At 42.1% G+C, this 12,302-nt stretch overlaps 2 protein-coding genes across 6 annotated transcripts; one reads left to right on the top strand and one right to left on the bottom strand.

Moving 5' to 3' along the window:
• Positions 1 to 4,564: 4,564 nt before the first annotated feature.
• LOC112295720 (uncharacterized) lies at positions 4,565 to 10,060 on the top strand. 5 transcript variants are annotated; one of them, XM_024547599.3, is made up of 12 exons: positions 4,565 to 5,547; positions 5,656 to 5,765; positions 6,028 to 6,148; positions 6,344 to 6,421; positions 6,587 to 6,664; positions 6,819 to 6,930; positions 7,091 to 7,158; positions 7,291 to 7,363; positions 7,487 to 7,548; positions 7,793 to 8,219; positions 8,433 to 8,900; positions 9,058 to 10,060. In XM_024547599.3, the coding sequence occupies exons 2-12, from the start codon at positions 5,716 to 5,718 to the stop codon at positions 9,192 to 9,194; spliced, it is 1,674 nt and encodes a 557-aa protein (XP_024403367.1). In that variant the 5' UTR covers positions 4,565 to 5,547; positions 5,656 to 5,715; the 3' UTR covers positions 9,195 to 10,060. The 5 variants fall into 5 exon arrangements, 2 of the variants coding, with proteins under 2 accessions (XP_024403367.1, XP_024403366.1); XR_016498649.1 differs by lacking the exon at positions 5,656 to 5,765 and having other exon boundaries at positions 4,567 to 5,581; positions 9,058 to 9,508; positions 9,847 to 10,060; XR_016498650.1 differs by lacking the exon at positions 5,656 to 5,765 and having other exon boundaries at positions 4,567 to 5,581; positions 9,058 to 9,461; positions 9,847 to 10,060.
• Positions 10,061 to 10,660: 600 nt separating this feature from the next.
• On the bottom strand, positions 10,661 to 11,985 carry LOC112295721 (low molecular mass early light-inducible protein HV90, chloroplastic). Its single transcript, XM_024547600.3, has 2 exons — positions 11,381 to 11,985; positions 10,661 to 11,251 (listed from the first exon to the last, which is right to left on the bottom strand). Exons 1-2 carry the CDS (start codon positions 11,795 to 11,797, stop codon positions 10,964 to 10,966), a joined length of 705 nt encoding a protein of 234 aa, XP_024403368.1. The 5' UTR covers positions 11,798 to 11,985; the 3' UTR covers positions 10,661 to 10,963.
• Positions 11,986 to 12,302: the final 317 nt, after the last annotated feature.

A 12,302-nucleotide genomic window follows, 5' to 3' on the forward strand; every position in this document is an offset into this window, starting at 1 on the left:
ATAATCATTACTTTTATGTTAGCCTTCATTAAACAAGATTACAAATTTATATTTAGAATCTAAATTTTCAAACTTTTGGTACCAACCTACTATTTTTTTGTGGTTTAAAGTCATTGGAAACTAATATAATGTCATTTTAGTAACCTAAAACCACACATAATTTTTAACTAATTATTCTTAAATTCAACTCTAATTTTTTTTATATTCTAAAAAAATTAATCTTGATTCAATTTTTTATAAGATACAAATAGGTAAATGTTAAATCATTCATAGCTACCATTATTTTGACTCCACCATCATAACCACCAATGGGTCTATCTTCCCATACCAATTCTTCATCCCTCATTTTCAACTCCATCCCATATTTCCTATTTCTAAATCCGTTCTATAATCCTCACTTTCAATCTTATCTTATGTTTCCATTCCAAGCGTACATTCTTCATTTCAACCTCTTATCATTTGTTCCAACCCTCTCAAATGGTAGTTTTATGGGTGAGTTTCTTCTAAAGTCATTGATTATCAATACATCACATACATCATATTAGACAAAAATGTGTAGTTTTAAAAGAAGGCATGGAATAAGGATACTCATATGTTATGTGAGTTCATTATCACGAGTTTGCAATTCTAATAATCTTAAGCAAAGAACATGAACATGCACATGAAGAAGCATGTGATTCTTGCCTTCTTCTAGAATCATGTACAATTACACATACCAGGTTGAATAAGAGCTTGTGAGGAGTCAAACTACTTCATACAAAAAGACATAAGCAACATACTTTGAGCACAATCGATTGAACAAGGGTTAAAAGCACCTTTCATATGCAAATCGGGTCCAGTTTCATTAGAAAGGCAACAAGCTCAAGAAGGGCTTGGCTTATCTAAAATTGAGTTGTTGATAGGTAGCCCCTAGGGTTGGTGAATTGCAAACATGGTAGATTTAATCATCTATTTGTATTTAAGGCTTACGTTTATCCACTATAAAAAGTATCAAATAATTCTAATGATGGATAAAGTTGCAAGGAAAGTGCGCAATTTCAAATGAAAATAACCAATAGCCTCGAAAGGATTAGATACCTTGTCAAGCACTTCTCTGATAACTAACAGCCATGGAATAAATTCACACACGGGCTTTGAAAGAAACTCTCACATATAGTCTGCCATTTGGGAGGATCAAACAAGGTAAAGGTGGGAGATGTGGGTTGGAAGTGGGGGATGGAGGATTGCTATGAGAAATGGGGACCAATTGTTGATTATGATGGTGGGGTCAAAATAATGGCAAGTGGAGTTGATTCACCATTCCCCTACAAATAATAATAGAAAACTAAGAATGAAAAAAAATATATATATATATATATATATATACACATTCATTCGATTGACTACGATCCTCTTCACCAACCACGTCATGATTGCGCAGACAAAACGAAGTCAACGCCGTGGAGTCACCGCCACCGCCACATGCCTCGGTTGTTGCACCGGGAGTCGCATACATACACTCATACAATCCTCCTCTTCCTCCTCCGCTTCCGGTGCTTCCTTTCCTTGCCATCGGAACCCACGCATCGCAGGTTGTCGTGAGCAAGCGCCGGTCGGAATCACCGATCGATGCCGATCCGGAGGCCCCTCTCGACGCATCTAACAAACAACCAAACAAACCAACAAACCCTTCCGCACAAGGTTTTGCAGATTGCTTGATCTGTACTCTGGAAGTTCACTACCCTCCTGCACCATTCCAACTCTGTATCTCCAGAGATCCATCGTTGGGTTTGGCTCTTTCGATCTAGTTCACGTGTTCCAGTGGTTTTGCAAAGGATCCTCTGAGTTTTGCAGGTGAACTGAAAAAAAGGTTTTTGTACTGGCCGCAGTGCAGACTCCATAACTGCGATAGACAGACCGGTCAGCTAACTTGGTTCACGGCCGATCTGCCGCCATTCACGAGGCGGATTCAGTTGGGGTTGCCTGTGAGGATTGGGGTCGACGGTGTTTGTACCCCATCTGCAGAACGTTTGTGCGTGTTGGTGCATGATTTTGAGCACTGAAAAAGGTGGTAAATTTAGGGTTTCTGTGGCTTGCATGTGGTGGAGTCAACAGTGCTTCAAAGGCTGGTTTAAGCAATTTGCTTACCTGGGCTCCTGGAAACATGATTTTTTATTTTTCTTATTTTCTTATTGTGATTTCGCTAACAAGCGAGTCCATGGATTTTGTACAGATGATGGGTATTCGATCCTTGGGAAAATGGGGAGAATATTTTCGAAGGTTGAGGAATGTGGATTTTCTGGCTGCACTTCTTTTGTTCAAAAGAACTTCTGAGCATGATGGAATATTTTTTCCATGTGTCTCGGTACATGTCTCTTGTCAAATATCAAATTGTAAAAATTAATCGTTGTTTTTAGAAGAAAAAGGTACTGTGTAGAGATTAATTTTAAAATTAAAATATTAATATTTGAATACAAATAAGAAGAACGATATTCATAAATTTATATGTTTACTTATTTATTTTTTCGACAGTCGAAGTAACATTGAAAAACATGGATTCACTTTCAATATTATATATAAACCTTCATGGTTTTACATAGATTACTACTCAAGCTTTACAGAGTTTTTGAAAAAACTTTTATACAATAGGAAAGTTCTTTGTAAATATAAGTATTAATTCAATATTGTTCCAAAAAACAATCCATCACATGGATATGTGTATAATACACTGCTTATTTTATTATTTACATGTGCATGTTTAGAAATTTAAAAAAACGTTATTTGGTGATAATGTAATACAATTTTAAATCAACCCTACAGGATTGATGTATTCTGATTGAAGTAAAAACAGATTTAAGTTTACATGTCTTGCATTATTTTACATAATGGCCAAAAAAATCTTACATATTGGGTATGGAATCATTCCTGTCATGTCTACTACACCATTATATGTATATATACATATACATAACATGTTGAATTCATTAGTGTAAAATCAAAAAATAAAAACAGCACCTAATTGTCATCGAAAATTGTTGTACATTGTAAAAGTAGTATTTTATGGTTAAGCTTTTTAGTACTAACGTCTTTTTTTCTTTTTATTTTTTATTTTGATGATCAAGTGAAATTGAATACAAATCGATAAATCACTAGAAACAAGTTAACAGTGCATAAAATCAATGAACTGTTAATCTTTTCTGGCAAATCATTGGTTATCATTCAATTTCAAATGATCCTCAAATGAGATTAAATTTCCACCAGTAGGGACATTTTAATACATGTCTTATAAAACCCAAAATAGGAAAGATACAATTTGACCTAAACATCAAACGATTAAACCTAAATTTCGGATTCCTTTTACTTATTAATCTCATATTAAGTATTTTGATGATTCCAATGTTAGTCAGAGTATTTGGCATGAGTGTGAAAATAGATTAATTTATGCTAATACACTATGTGTTATAACGAACCATAAAGTGCTTTCTGATATTATGTAATTTACATTTATTTAAACAAAAATGTCGAAATGTGTAATTTTTATGTGGTAGAAGATATGTTTGAGCTTGTAATAAAAAGTATTAACTGTAATTACAAGCTCAAACATATCTTCTACCACATAAAAATTATCGATATGAAAAAAGAATCATAAATAATATATAATTAATTATTTAATTATGAAACAATAAATCCTCCACATTTCAAGCTCCCCATCCCACGCCCAATGAAACAAGATGCATACCCGCCAGAAATCCGCGACGAGGAATATACCCGGTTACCAACACGCGAAAAGGAACATACTCGCCAAAACGAAAATGCTATGGTTTTGACAGCCCTTCACCTGCAACGACCCAAGTTCCCGCTCTTATCGGTCCGCGAAATCCACACCCGCCAAAACTTGGACAAAATTTCATATCCGCCGTCATCCTTTCGAAGACCAATATTCCCGCCCTTATCGTTCGGCGAGATGGATACCCGCCAAAAACCGATGGCGCGATACACATCCCCGCCCCCTCACCACCCCGCCCATTCTGTTCATTGGAAGCCAATTTCAAACCCCAACACACACACACACACGGACACTGTAGTGGAAGTGGAGCCCACCCAGTTTCAAAAAGAGTCAAATCCAGTGATGCTAAATAAATTTTCCAGAACTAAAATTCAAGAGTATTTTTCCCTCCACATTCCCCTGCCATAAAGGAACAGAGGGTAGGCTAAACATAACATTAGTACACGTCATATTCAAGGGTACTGGTTGTCCTTGCTCTGGCACAGCCCATGTGGCCCCTCCTGTAGACGAACGAACAAATTAACAAACGAACGAAAGACGACCGAAGACTTCAGTTATCGTCGAGTTTCTAGCGCATGGAGGGGGGGGGTCGTTGACGAGGGCATTTATCGTTCGTTCTATTGTGGGTCGTTCGTCGTCGTCGTCACGCAGCTCTCCCTCCTGAGCGACGATTCCGTGACTCTCTGTTCACCGATGGTGATCTTCGCACCAAATCGTGATTTTAGAAGTGTTTGTTTGTGTTTGTGTGATTTCTCGTCGTCGGCTCAGTTGTGGGTGGGTCCCTTTGCGGGGTCATTCAGAGGGATGGATGCCGCGTCGTCGACGAGGCCAACACCGTGCTGTCTGTCTGTCCCTCCTCCCTCCTCCCCCGCCCTTGCTCTCCCTCCCTCCGCTCGTGTCCGCCGCGAGCTGCCCTTTTTCTCCTCGTCAGCCATCTTGGTGTAGAATCCGAGGGAGTCCAAGCGTACATTGAGTGAGGGAATGATCGTAGGGCAGTGATGAAGTTGGGTTTTGTTGGGTAGGAGTCGGGTTGGAAGTTGGGTTTTTGCTGAGTGGTTTTGAGAACTGAAGGTGGCGTGAATTTTATGAGGTTGGTTTTTGAGGTGTTGGGGATGTTTGTGGGTATAGGGTGTGTGAGGAGTGGGGTTGAGGAGGATAAGGGAGGCTTGAGCATGAATGGGAGGAATTTTCAGGGAGTGTGAATTGTGGGCGAGGGAGAGAGAGGGTGCTGATTTTTAGGGGTTAGATTGCGGTGAGAAAAGCAGTCATGCTGGAGCAAGGAGACGCTTCCCGCGCTTTGGGATTCAAATTCAGGGGTAATGTAGGTCGTGAGTTGTGGTTTTGATCAAGTGTTTTGGAGGGCGTACAATGTGTGGAGATTGAGAGGTGTAGCATTCTTTCATACGAATAGGTTGGGAATCGGATTGTGTGTTTGTCTGGGATGGATTCACCGTCCTCTACGAAGCAGCCTCGACGGAGCCCGCTCCAGAGACGTGGTCTTGCGAACGGAGACAGAATGCTTCCGGTCACACCTAACACTCGGAACGATGTGAACACAGCTAGGGAAAGGGTTTCTCACACTTCAGAACAGGGTAGCATCTCCAGTGGAAAGGAGAACCAGGTGCGCAGGAGTGGAGGCAGTGTGAAGAGGCTGACAGGGAGTTCAGCTTTGCGAGACTATGAAACATTGGATGAGTCCACCCAGAGCCTGTCGCCGTCCATTTGCGCAGAAAATCATCTGCAATCGGATGCGGACACTCGAACCCATCCCTCCTACAATCGTAAGGATAAATCCTTGGGTCTTCTTTGCGAAAAGTGAGTCCTTCACTCGAGCTGATGCACGTGCATTACATTGCTGGTTTATTGACAGCAAGATTCGTTTTGCCTAGGTTAACCGCCAGTGTCAAATGATCATGTGCGTTTCCTATGAGATATGGGTCACGTAATTGATGATGGCCACAATGGATGGGAGCAACTGCGGCTCTGTAATTGCAGTCCGGTATACTTTACATTGCTCTAAGCATTCTTGGATTTGACATTTGACGGATTACCATTGGTTAGGGTTTTGATGAAGACTCCCTCGGAAAGTAAGCTCTTGCCGTGGCTGCGATGTGTACTGCGTCATTCGTGTTGGTTTTAGTTGGAGCACTGTCAGATGAGCACGTCACTCGTGTGCCCTAATAGGGCACTTAGACGTTGGATTATTGCACTGTGTAGAAGATTTATCAATTGCCAATTCTAATGGTAACGTGTCTTTGCAGCTTCTTGAACCTGTGTGGGACAGAGGAAGGAGAGTGTATTAGTCTTGATGAAGCTTCAAGTCGTTTGGGTGTTGAGAGAAGACGTATTTATGACATTGTGAATGTTCTCGAAAGTGTAGAGGTGAGTTGTTCTTATGTACTATTCCTGCACTGTTCAGATCTGGCTGGGCCTATTAGTGTAAGAGATGCGTGAATATGAGCATGTTCATGTGGTCAAGTGCGACTGCGGTGGCATTTTTGCTGAATTGCTAGAAGAGCCTTCTCTCGAAGGTTTAACGAGTGCTTGTGGGAACCTCAAACTATCGTGTTTGTACAGATTCTAATTCGAAAAGCTAAGAACCGATATACATGGCATGGCTGCTCCAGGCTGACTCAAGCACTTCAAACCCTCAAGGTATGATTATCTCTTAGACACCTGTTGGTTGTGCTGGTTATTTTTGTTTCATGCACTCATGATGTAAGCAGCTGCGTTTTTTTTCTTCTAGATTTGGGATATCTGACGCATGAATCTCATTATGCTCCCAAAACTTACTGTGGCACCGGTGTCTGCATTGGGCAGGATTTGGCTCTGCGTGATTATGGCTTAGGCGAGTTTGCCAATACTTCCACTGATGAGAGGTCATCAACTGCGACCAATGTACGTTTTCTTCCTTTCAGTTTTTCAAACTGTGGCTCTGGAATAGAATGTTGGTTGTGATTGCAAGTTCCAGTACAGTGACATTTATGGAACGGGACACTCTGCATACTATTTTTTAAAGAAACATTTATTGACCTAAACCACTGTCATGCAGAATTGTGATTCTGACGATGAAGACGAAGAAAGGAAAAATTTGCCCTCGCAAGAATCAGAGGGATGTGCTTCAGTTCTATCTCAGCAAAGCGCAGCTCCTACAGCGAAAGCAGGTAGGATAAGTATTCGATTATACACGCCATATTCTTTCAAGAAGTGAATGAAATGAATTCGTTGTCTCTTTTAAAATATTCGATTGATCAGTTTCATAATGCAATGCCATTTGGACAAACTATTCGACTGGTTGTACTGACTTTTGATGTCTGCATTCAGACTACCGGCGAGAAAAGTCTCTGGGGCTCCTTAGTCAGAAGTTTGTTCAACTTTTTCTGGTTTCCCAGGTATGGATTTAGGCATACCTGACCAATGATTTTGTGATTTTTTTACATTTTACAGCTGCTAAGAACGGAGATATGATTCCTCTTCATTAGAAATGTAGTGGCTGGCTCTAATCAATCTTGTTGATTCTGCAGACGCAAGTTGTCTCTCTTGATGATGCAGCGCGATTGCTGCTTGGTGGTTGCAAAGATGCCTCCAAATTTAAGAGTACGTATCCTAGGCAGTTTCAGTAGTATTATACTCATATGTTGCTGAAATCTTGCAGACTTGGTTGTCATACATTCTCAAGTCTCTTTCCTTGTGTTAACACTGGAATTGTCTCCATGCCAGCTAAAGTGAGGCGATTGTACGATATTGCGAACATCCTGTCGTCGCTAAAACTTATTGAGAAGGTAGGTGCTCAGCCTTCCGCCCGAGTGATATGTAACAATTTTATTTGGGGTTTAGTTCATAGGCTTCCTACGACTCTTGCGCATTTTGTCGGCATTGAGGATTCCCTCTTCATTTTTCCTGAAAATTGTGCAAGATGTGTTGGCCTTTACATCGTTTCTTGTTGTCGGATTGTAACTACCTGCTTCCCATCGCCACGCGCTAGTTTGGATTGTTTAACCGAACATGTGTATTTCAATGATGCAGACACACATTGCGGAGAACCGCAAACCTGCGTTCAGATGGCTCGGCACGAAGGATGACCTTGTTGGACCTGCTACTCGCATGAGGATAACAGGGAATGAATTCCAAAGCCAAAATGCTAGTCAAAGTCTAAATTGCAGTTCACTTTCAATTCAAAAAACCCAAAGAGGTCTCAAACGGGCTTGTATGGATGCCCCGAGAGCGGAGGCTACTCCATCGAAGCGAACTGCCCTGAAGCCTTTGCAGCCAAGGGACTCAAACACGATGACCCCTCATTCTAGAGATGTGATCAACAAACCTGTGCCTCTTTACCCTCGTGCTTCTCAAGTCGATTCCCCTGTTTCTGATCCCAGAACCTTAAATTTTACAGCCTCGCCTCACGATGCAGCCGAGTCTCCGACAGCACGCGGGACACCACGAAAATCTACCGGTAAATATGTCCACTGCGACTTTTGTTTACAGTGGCATCTGTATTTGATGTCAATCGCCTTGCAAGTGCCACTAAAGTTATTCAATGGATCGTGAATTTGGTCTCTTTATATATATATATCTGTGTGTGTGTGTGTGGGTCTTCTTAGATGTGTTTACATGTGTTTATCTCAGATCTATTTCTTATCAAGTACTGCTTCTCCCTTTGATGCAGGGGGCTGGAGAGAGTGGGGTGACAGTATCCAAACCCAAGCTATTCCAATCACCCCTCCGTGGTCTGCGCAATGTTGTGATCATGCTGGGTCTTCGAATGCAGTTGCCCTCCCTGGCACGAGCTCACCCATTTGCACCCCAGGCATAACCAGCCAGACCCCAGGAACCCCGACCATGACGCCTATGAGTGGGAGAAGCTGTTGTACATGTCAATCTCGGGGATCTCTTGATAACCTTTTCCCATTCAGGCCTCCTGGTGCATTGTTTAATCCCTTCTTCCCTCCTCCTCCCTTTCCAATGCTTCCACAGCTTGCTGCTGCCGCTGCTGCTGCCGGATTCCCTTTTCCACCAACAGGGTTTGTACCTGAGCAATTTCTGGGATCGGACCCAACTAGGTCGCAGGATTGTTCACAACACAGGGTGGACAATGGAATAACAGCTGCTGCTGCCCTGCAATACCAAAATGAGGGTGAGTTTTTTATCCATGTTCACTTTCATCTTCGTATAGATCGCATCTCATTACATCTAGCGTAATAAATTCAATGGCTGTACTAGCGAGATCGAACCGTTATAATATTTGCATCAACACTAATCTGGATTTCTGACTTTTCATATTATTTGTTCAGCTCTAGGGCATATGTTCGCTCATTACACTGAAGCCTGGAAGTCTTGGTACCTACAAGCAGCCTCGATGGTTAACCCTTCGTGCTTCGAAACCCCTCCTCCGGCTCCTCGTCCTCGTTCACCGCAGAGCCCTTCATAACAAGGACAGAAATTCAGGTTGCAGTGAGCATCTAACAAGTGCAGAATACGCAAAGCTGGCTGAAAGTCCAAGTATATGGCATTGCAGCTGTAGCAGAAATTTTGACACTTGCGCAAGGATTTCAGTCTTCAAAGAATTCAGACAGTATATTGGGAAAGTGAAAATTCCATCGGGTTGATGACCGATCTCATGATGAGAGCTGTAAAAGAAATGTTAATGTTTCATTCTTTCCTTCGCCTGTCCTTGGTAAAGAGTACCCCCCTGTGGGTCAGGCCTCAAATCCCTCAACGCCCTGTTCTGTTCCTTGTACATCTGTCAGTTACTGTCTTCCTCGACTTCAGTTGTCACAACTTATCGTTGGGGATTGTATTCATTACTCTTATTGCTGTGTCGCTACCAATCTATTTGCATTTTGATTTCTACCTTTATATTTGATTTGGTTTTACTATTAACTTTTGCTGGAATAGTAATGACACAATCTATTTGCATTTTGATTTCTACCTTTATATTTGATTTGGTTTTACTATTAACTTTTGCTGGAATAGTAATGACATCTACGGTGGTATTATATCTTGCAGTAAGCTTGTAGTTTTCTGTAAGGAACTGTGTGATCTTAAATACCAACTCATTAAAATTACTTATTTTTTTACAGGTAGCGTTTCCAGAATTGACAACCTCACCCGTGAATGAGTGGAATAGAGAGTAAAGATGGCCAACATGGCAGAATGAAAGTGACTTACAAATTTAGTATATAATTCTTGATTGTAAAACGTACTTCACTAGCATGATTGTACTGCAGGTTACAGTTTTACTCAAGTAACAATTCAATTTTTTTTTAAAATATCAATAGCACCGCATTTAACTCTTATTTCTCAAAAGTGTAAACTATACAATTGATGAATTGCAACTGTACGACTTAAGAAATTTCAGATTATTTGTAATGCACGCAAGAAAGAACAGTAGTTAGACTACACATTGAAAAATACTTAGCTAATTGAGTAATATGATAATTTTTTCTCAATGTAAGTTCTCAAGGTACAAATTTATTACACAATGTTAGTTTTACTTGTTTTGACAAATTGGCACGCATTATCAAGCATTAAGGATTTTTTTTTTTTAAAAGTAATTTCTCGTCACCTCTTCATGAAATGAAACAGAGCTATTCAATCTACATCATCTTGCTGTATAATGTTTCAAATTAGACTCAATTATGAGCAAACGGAAATTTACATCATTTGCAACTAAAAAACAGAAAAACAAGAATTGAAGAGACAATTTAAACAGACAGAAAGAAAGAAAGAAAAGAATGAAACATTAGACTTCAGTGTACTATTTAAGTCAAGCCACAGTCGGCGCCTGAAGAAAAGTGCAGTGCGTTGGAATCTCGTGCACAAATCCCTGACTCTACCACCAACGTAGACAAGACGCACATACAGGTGCATGGAGTTTGTACCGACACGTGGTAATTATGCTTAAATAAAGGATGCATTGTTGCCAACAGCCACAACTGCAGAAAACTAGAATCGTCACAAAGATTTGTTTCAAAGTTCTTAAAGGCAGACGAAGCTGGGAATGCGAATGATTCAGATTCAGGCATACGGTTTAAGAGCGTGCATCAGAGCAATCGATGCGTTGTGCCAAACCCAACTACTAGTACACTGTCCCGTCACTTCAATGTGAAGGAAGTAATATACAGTTCTAGACCAGGATCTGACAATGTACAGACCCTGTATTGCTACTCAGCTGTACAACTAGACTTTGTTGTTTGCTCAATGGAACACGGGTGCGTGGCGGAACATCTCAGTGACTACCAGAGACAGGAACCCGAGCATAGCCAGCCGCCCGTTCCACCTCTCCGCGCGCGCGGTGAATGGCCCGAAACTACGAGCGTCGGTGGATTCGCCGTTCACAATCGGCACCAACGACGCGTACGTGAAGAGCTGCACTGCTCCCACGAAGAACACCAGGCCTGTCTGCCCGGGCATGTAAAGCTGCTCAAACACCGTCAACCCTGTGGCTTTCTCGGAGAAGAAGGCCCACACGAGTCCCAGCATCGCCTGCACAACCCGACATAGCCCAATCTACGTCAGAAGCATATCCCTCGCTCCGCCTTCAGTATCCACAACAAATATAATCTCGTTCAACCGAATGGGGTAGTGACGTAGAATTGAGTAATGGGTTCTTACTAAGCGGCAGTTGATGGTCTCGGGCGCTGCTCCATCGAATGCGAACACGCTAGTGAAGGATCTGTCACCAGTCTCCGGCCTCCTTTCGACTTCCGGACGAGGGTAAAGTGCCCCTGGAGTCGGCTGAGCTCCAAACACCGACCTCTGCTCCGACTCATCCGTCTCCTGGTGCTTCAGGATGTTCTCCTTGGTGATGGTCTTCTTCGTAGCTCGGTCAGTTGCCTCCCTCAAACCACCCGTGGGGTTGTCGCCGCCTGCCTCGCAACGTACCGAGAGCGTGCTGGCTCGGAATGTCGCCAATGAGGGCGATGCAGCTCCGATCAACTGAGAGCTCGACAACTTCGATTTCGGGCAGGAGCCCAGGTAAGCGCCAGCACCAACGAGGCCCATTTGCGACATCATGGTTGTAGCTGCCATTTTGATGAACACTGCAGACGCGCTAGAAACAACCTCTCTCTATTAAATGTACAGTATCACGGTACTACAGCAGAAAAAATTGTGTGAATGTCACTCGAATCGCCGAGTCAACCAATTACTACAGTGAAGTGGCTTTGTACAAAGATCACAACTGTTTTGCACTTCGAGGCGAGCTGAAGCAGGTACTTATATACCACTCTCGCAGTTTTCTTTGAATCTCACGCTGCCAAACCCCGTCGTAACCCAGTCTGCGTGGATGCCAGATTATCTCGCCAACTGGGCTGAACTTTCCCTTTGGACGCTTGTGACGAGCCGAAGTCGTGGCAAGTCAAAATTTTACGAGAGAAACTTTTGGATGGAGGATCGATTTCGACGTCCATTTGTCGATACTCTTTAACTAGGCCTGCATTGCCGACCTGGGGAACTAACCATGCAGACATTTGTCGTTTGCATGCTGGATCGAACTTTAAATTGGCGCCGTTCAAACGATATGAACCCATAAGTC

The sequence above is a fragment of the Physcomitrium patens genome, chromosome 19, assembly GCF_059467195.1.
Source record: "Physcomitrium patens ecotype Gransden chromosome 19, ASM5946719v1, whole genome shotgun sequence".
Classification (NCBI taxonomy): Eukaryota; Viridiplantae; Streptophyta; class Bryopsida; order Funariales; family Funariaceae; genus Physcomitrium; species Physcomitrium patens.

Coding starts and splice junctions, on each gene's coding strand:
- LOC112295721 (XM_024547600.3), bottom strand. CDS start 11,797: ATGGCAGCTACAACCATGATGTCGCAAATGGGCCTCGTTGGTGCTGGC. Junction 11,252..11,380: donor AGACCATCAACTGCCGCTTA/GTAAGAACCCAT, acceptor CGGGTTGTGCAG/GCGATGCTGGGACTCGTGTG.
- LOC112295720 (XM_024547598.3), top strand. CDS start 5,208: ATGGATTCACCGTCCTCTACGAAGCAGCCTCGACGGAGCCCGCTCCAG. Junction 6,931..7,090: donor AGCTCCTACAGCGAAAGCAG/GTAGGATAAGTA, acceptor GTCTGCATTCAG/ACTACCGGCGAGAAAAGTCT. Junction 8,901..9,057: donor CCTGCAATACCAAAATGAGG/GTGAGTTTTTTA, acceptor TTATTTGTTCAG/CTCTAGGGCATATGTTCGCT.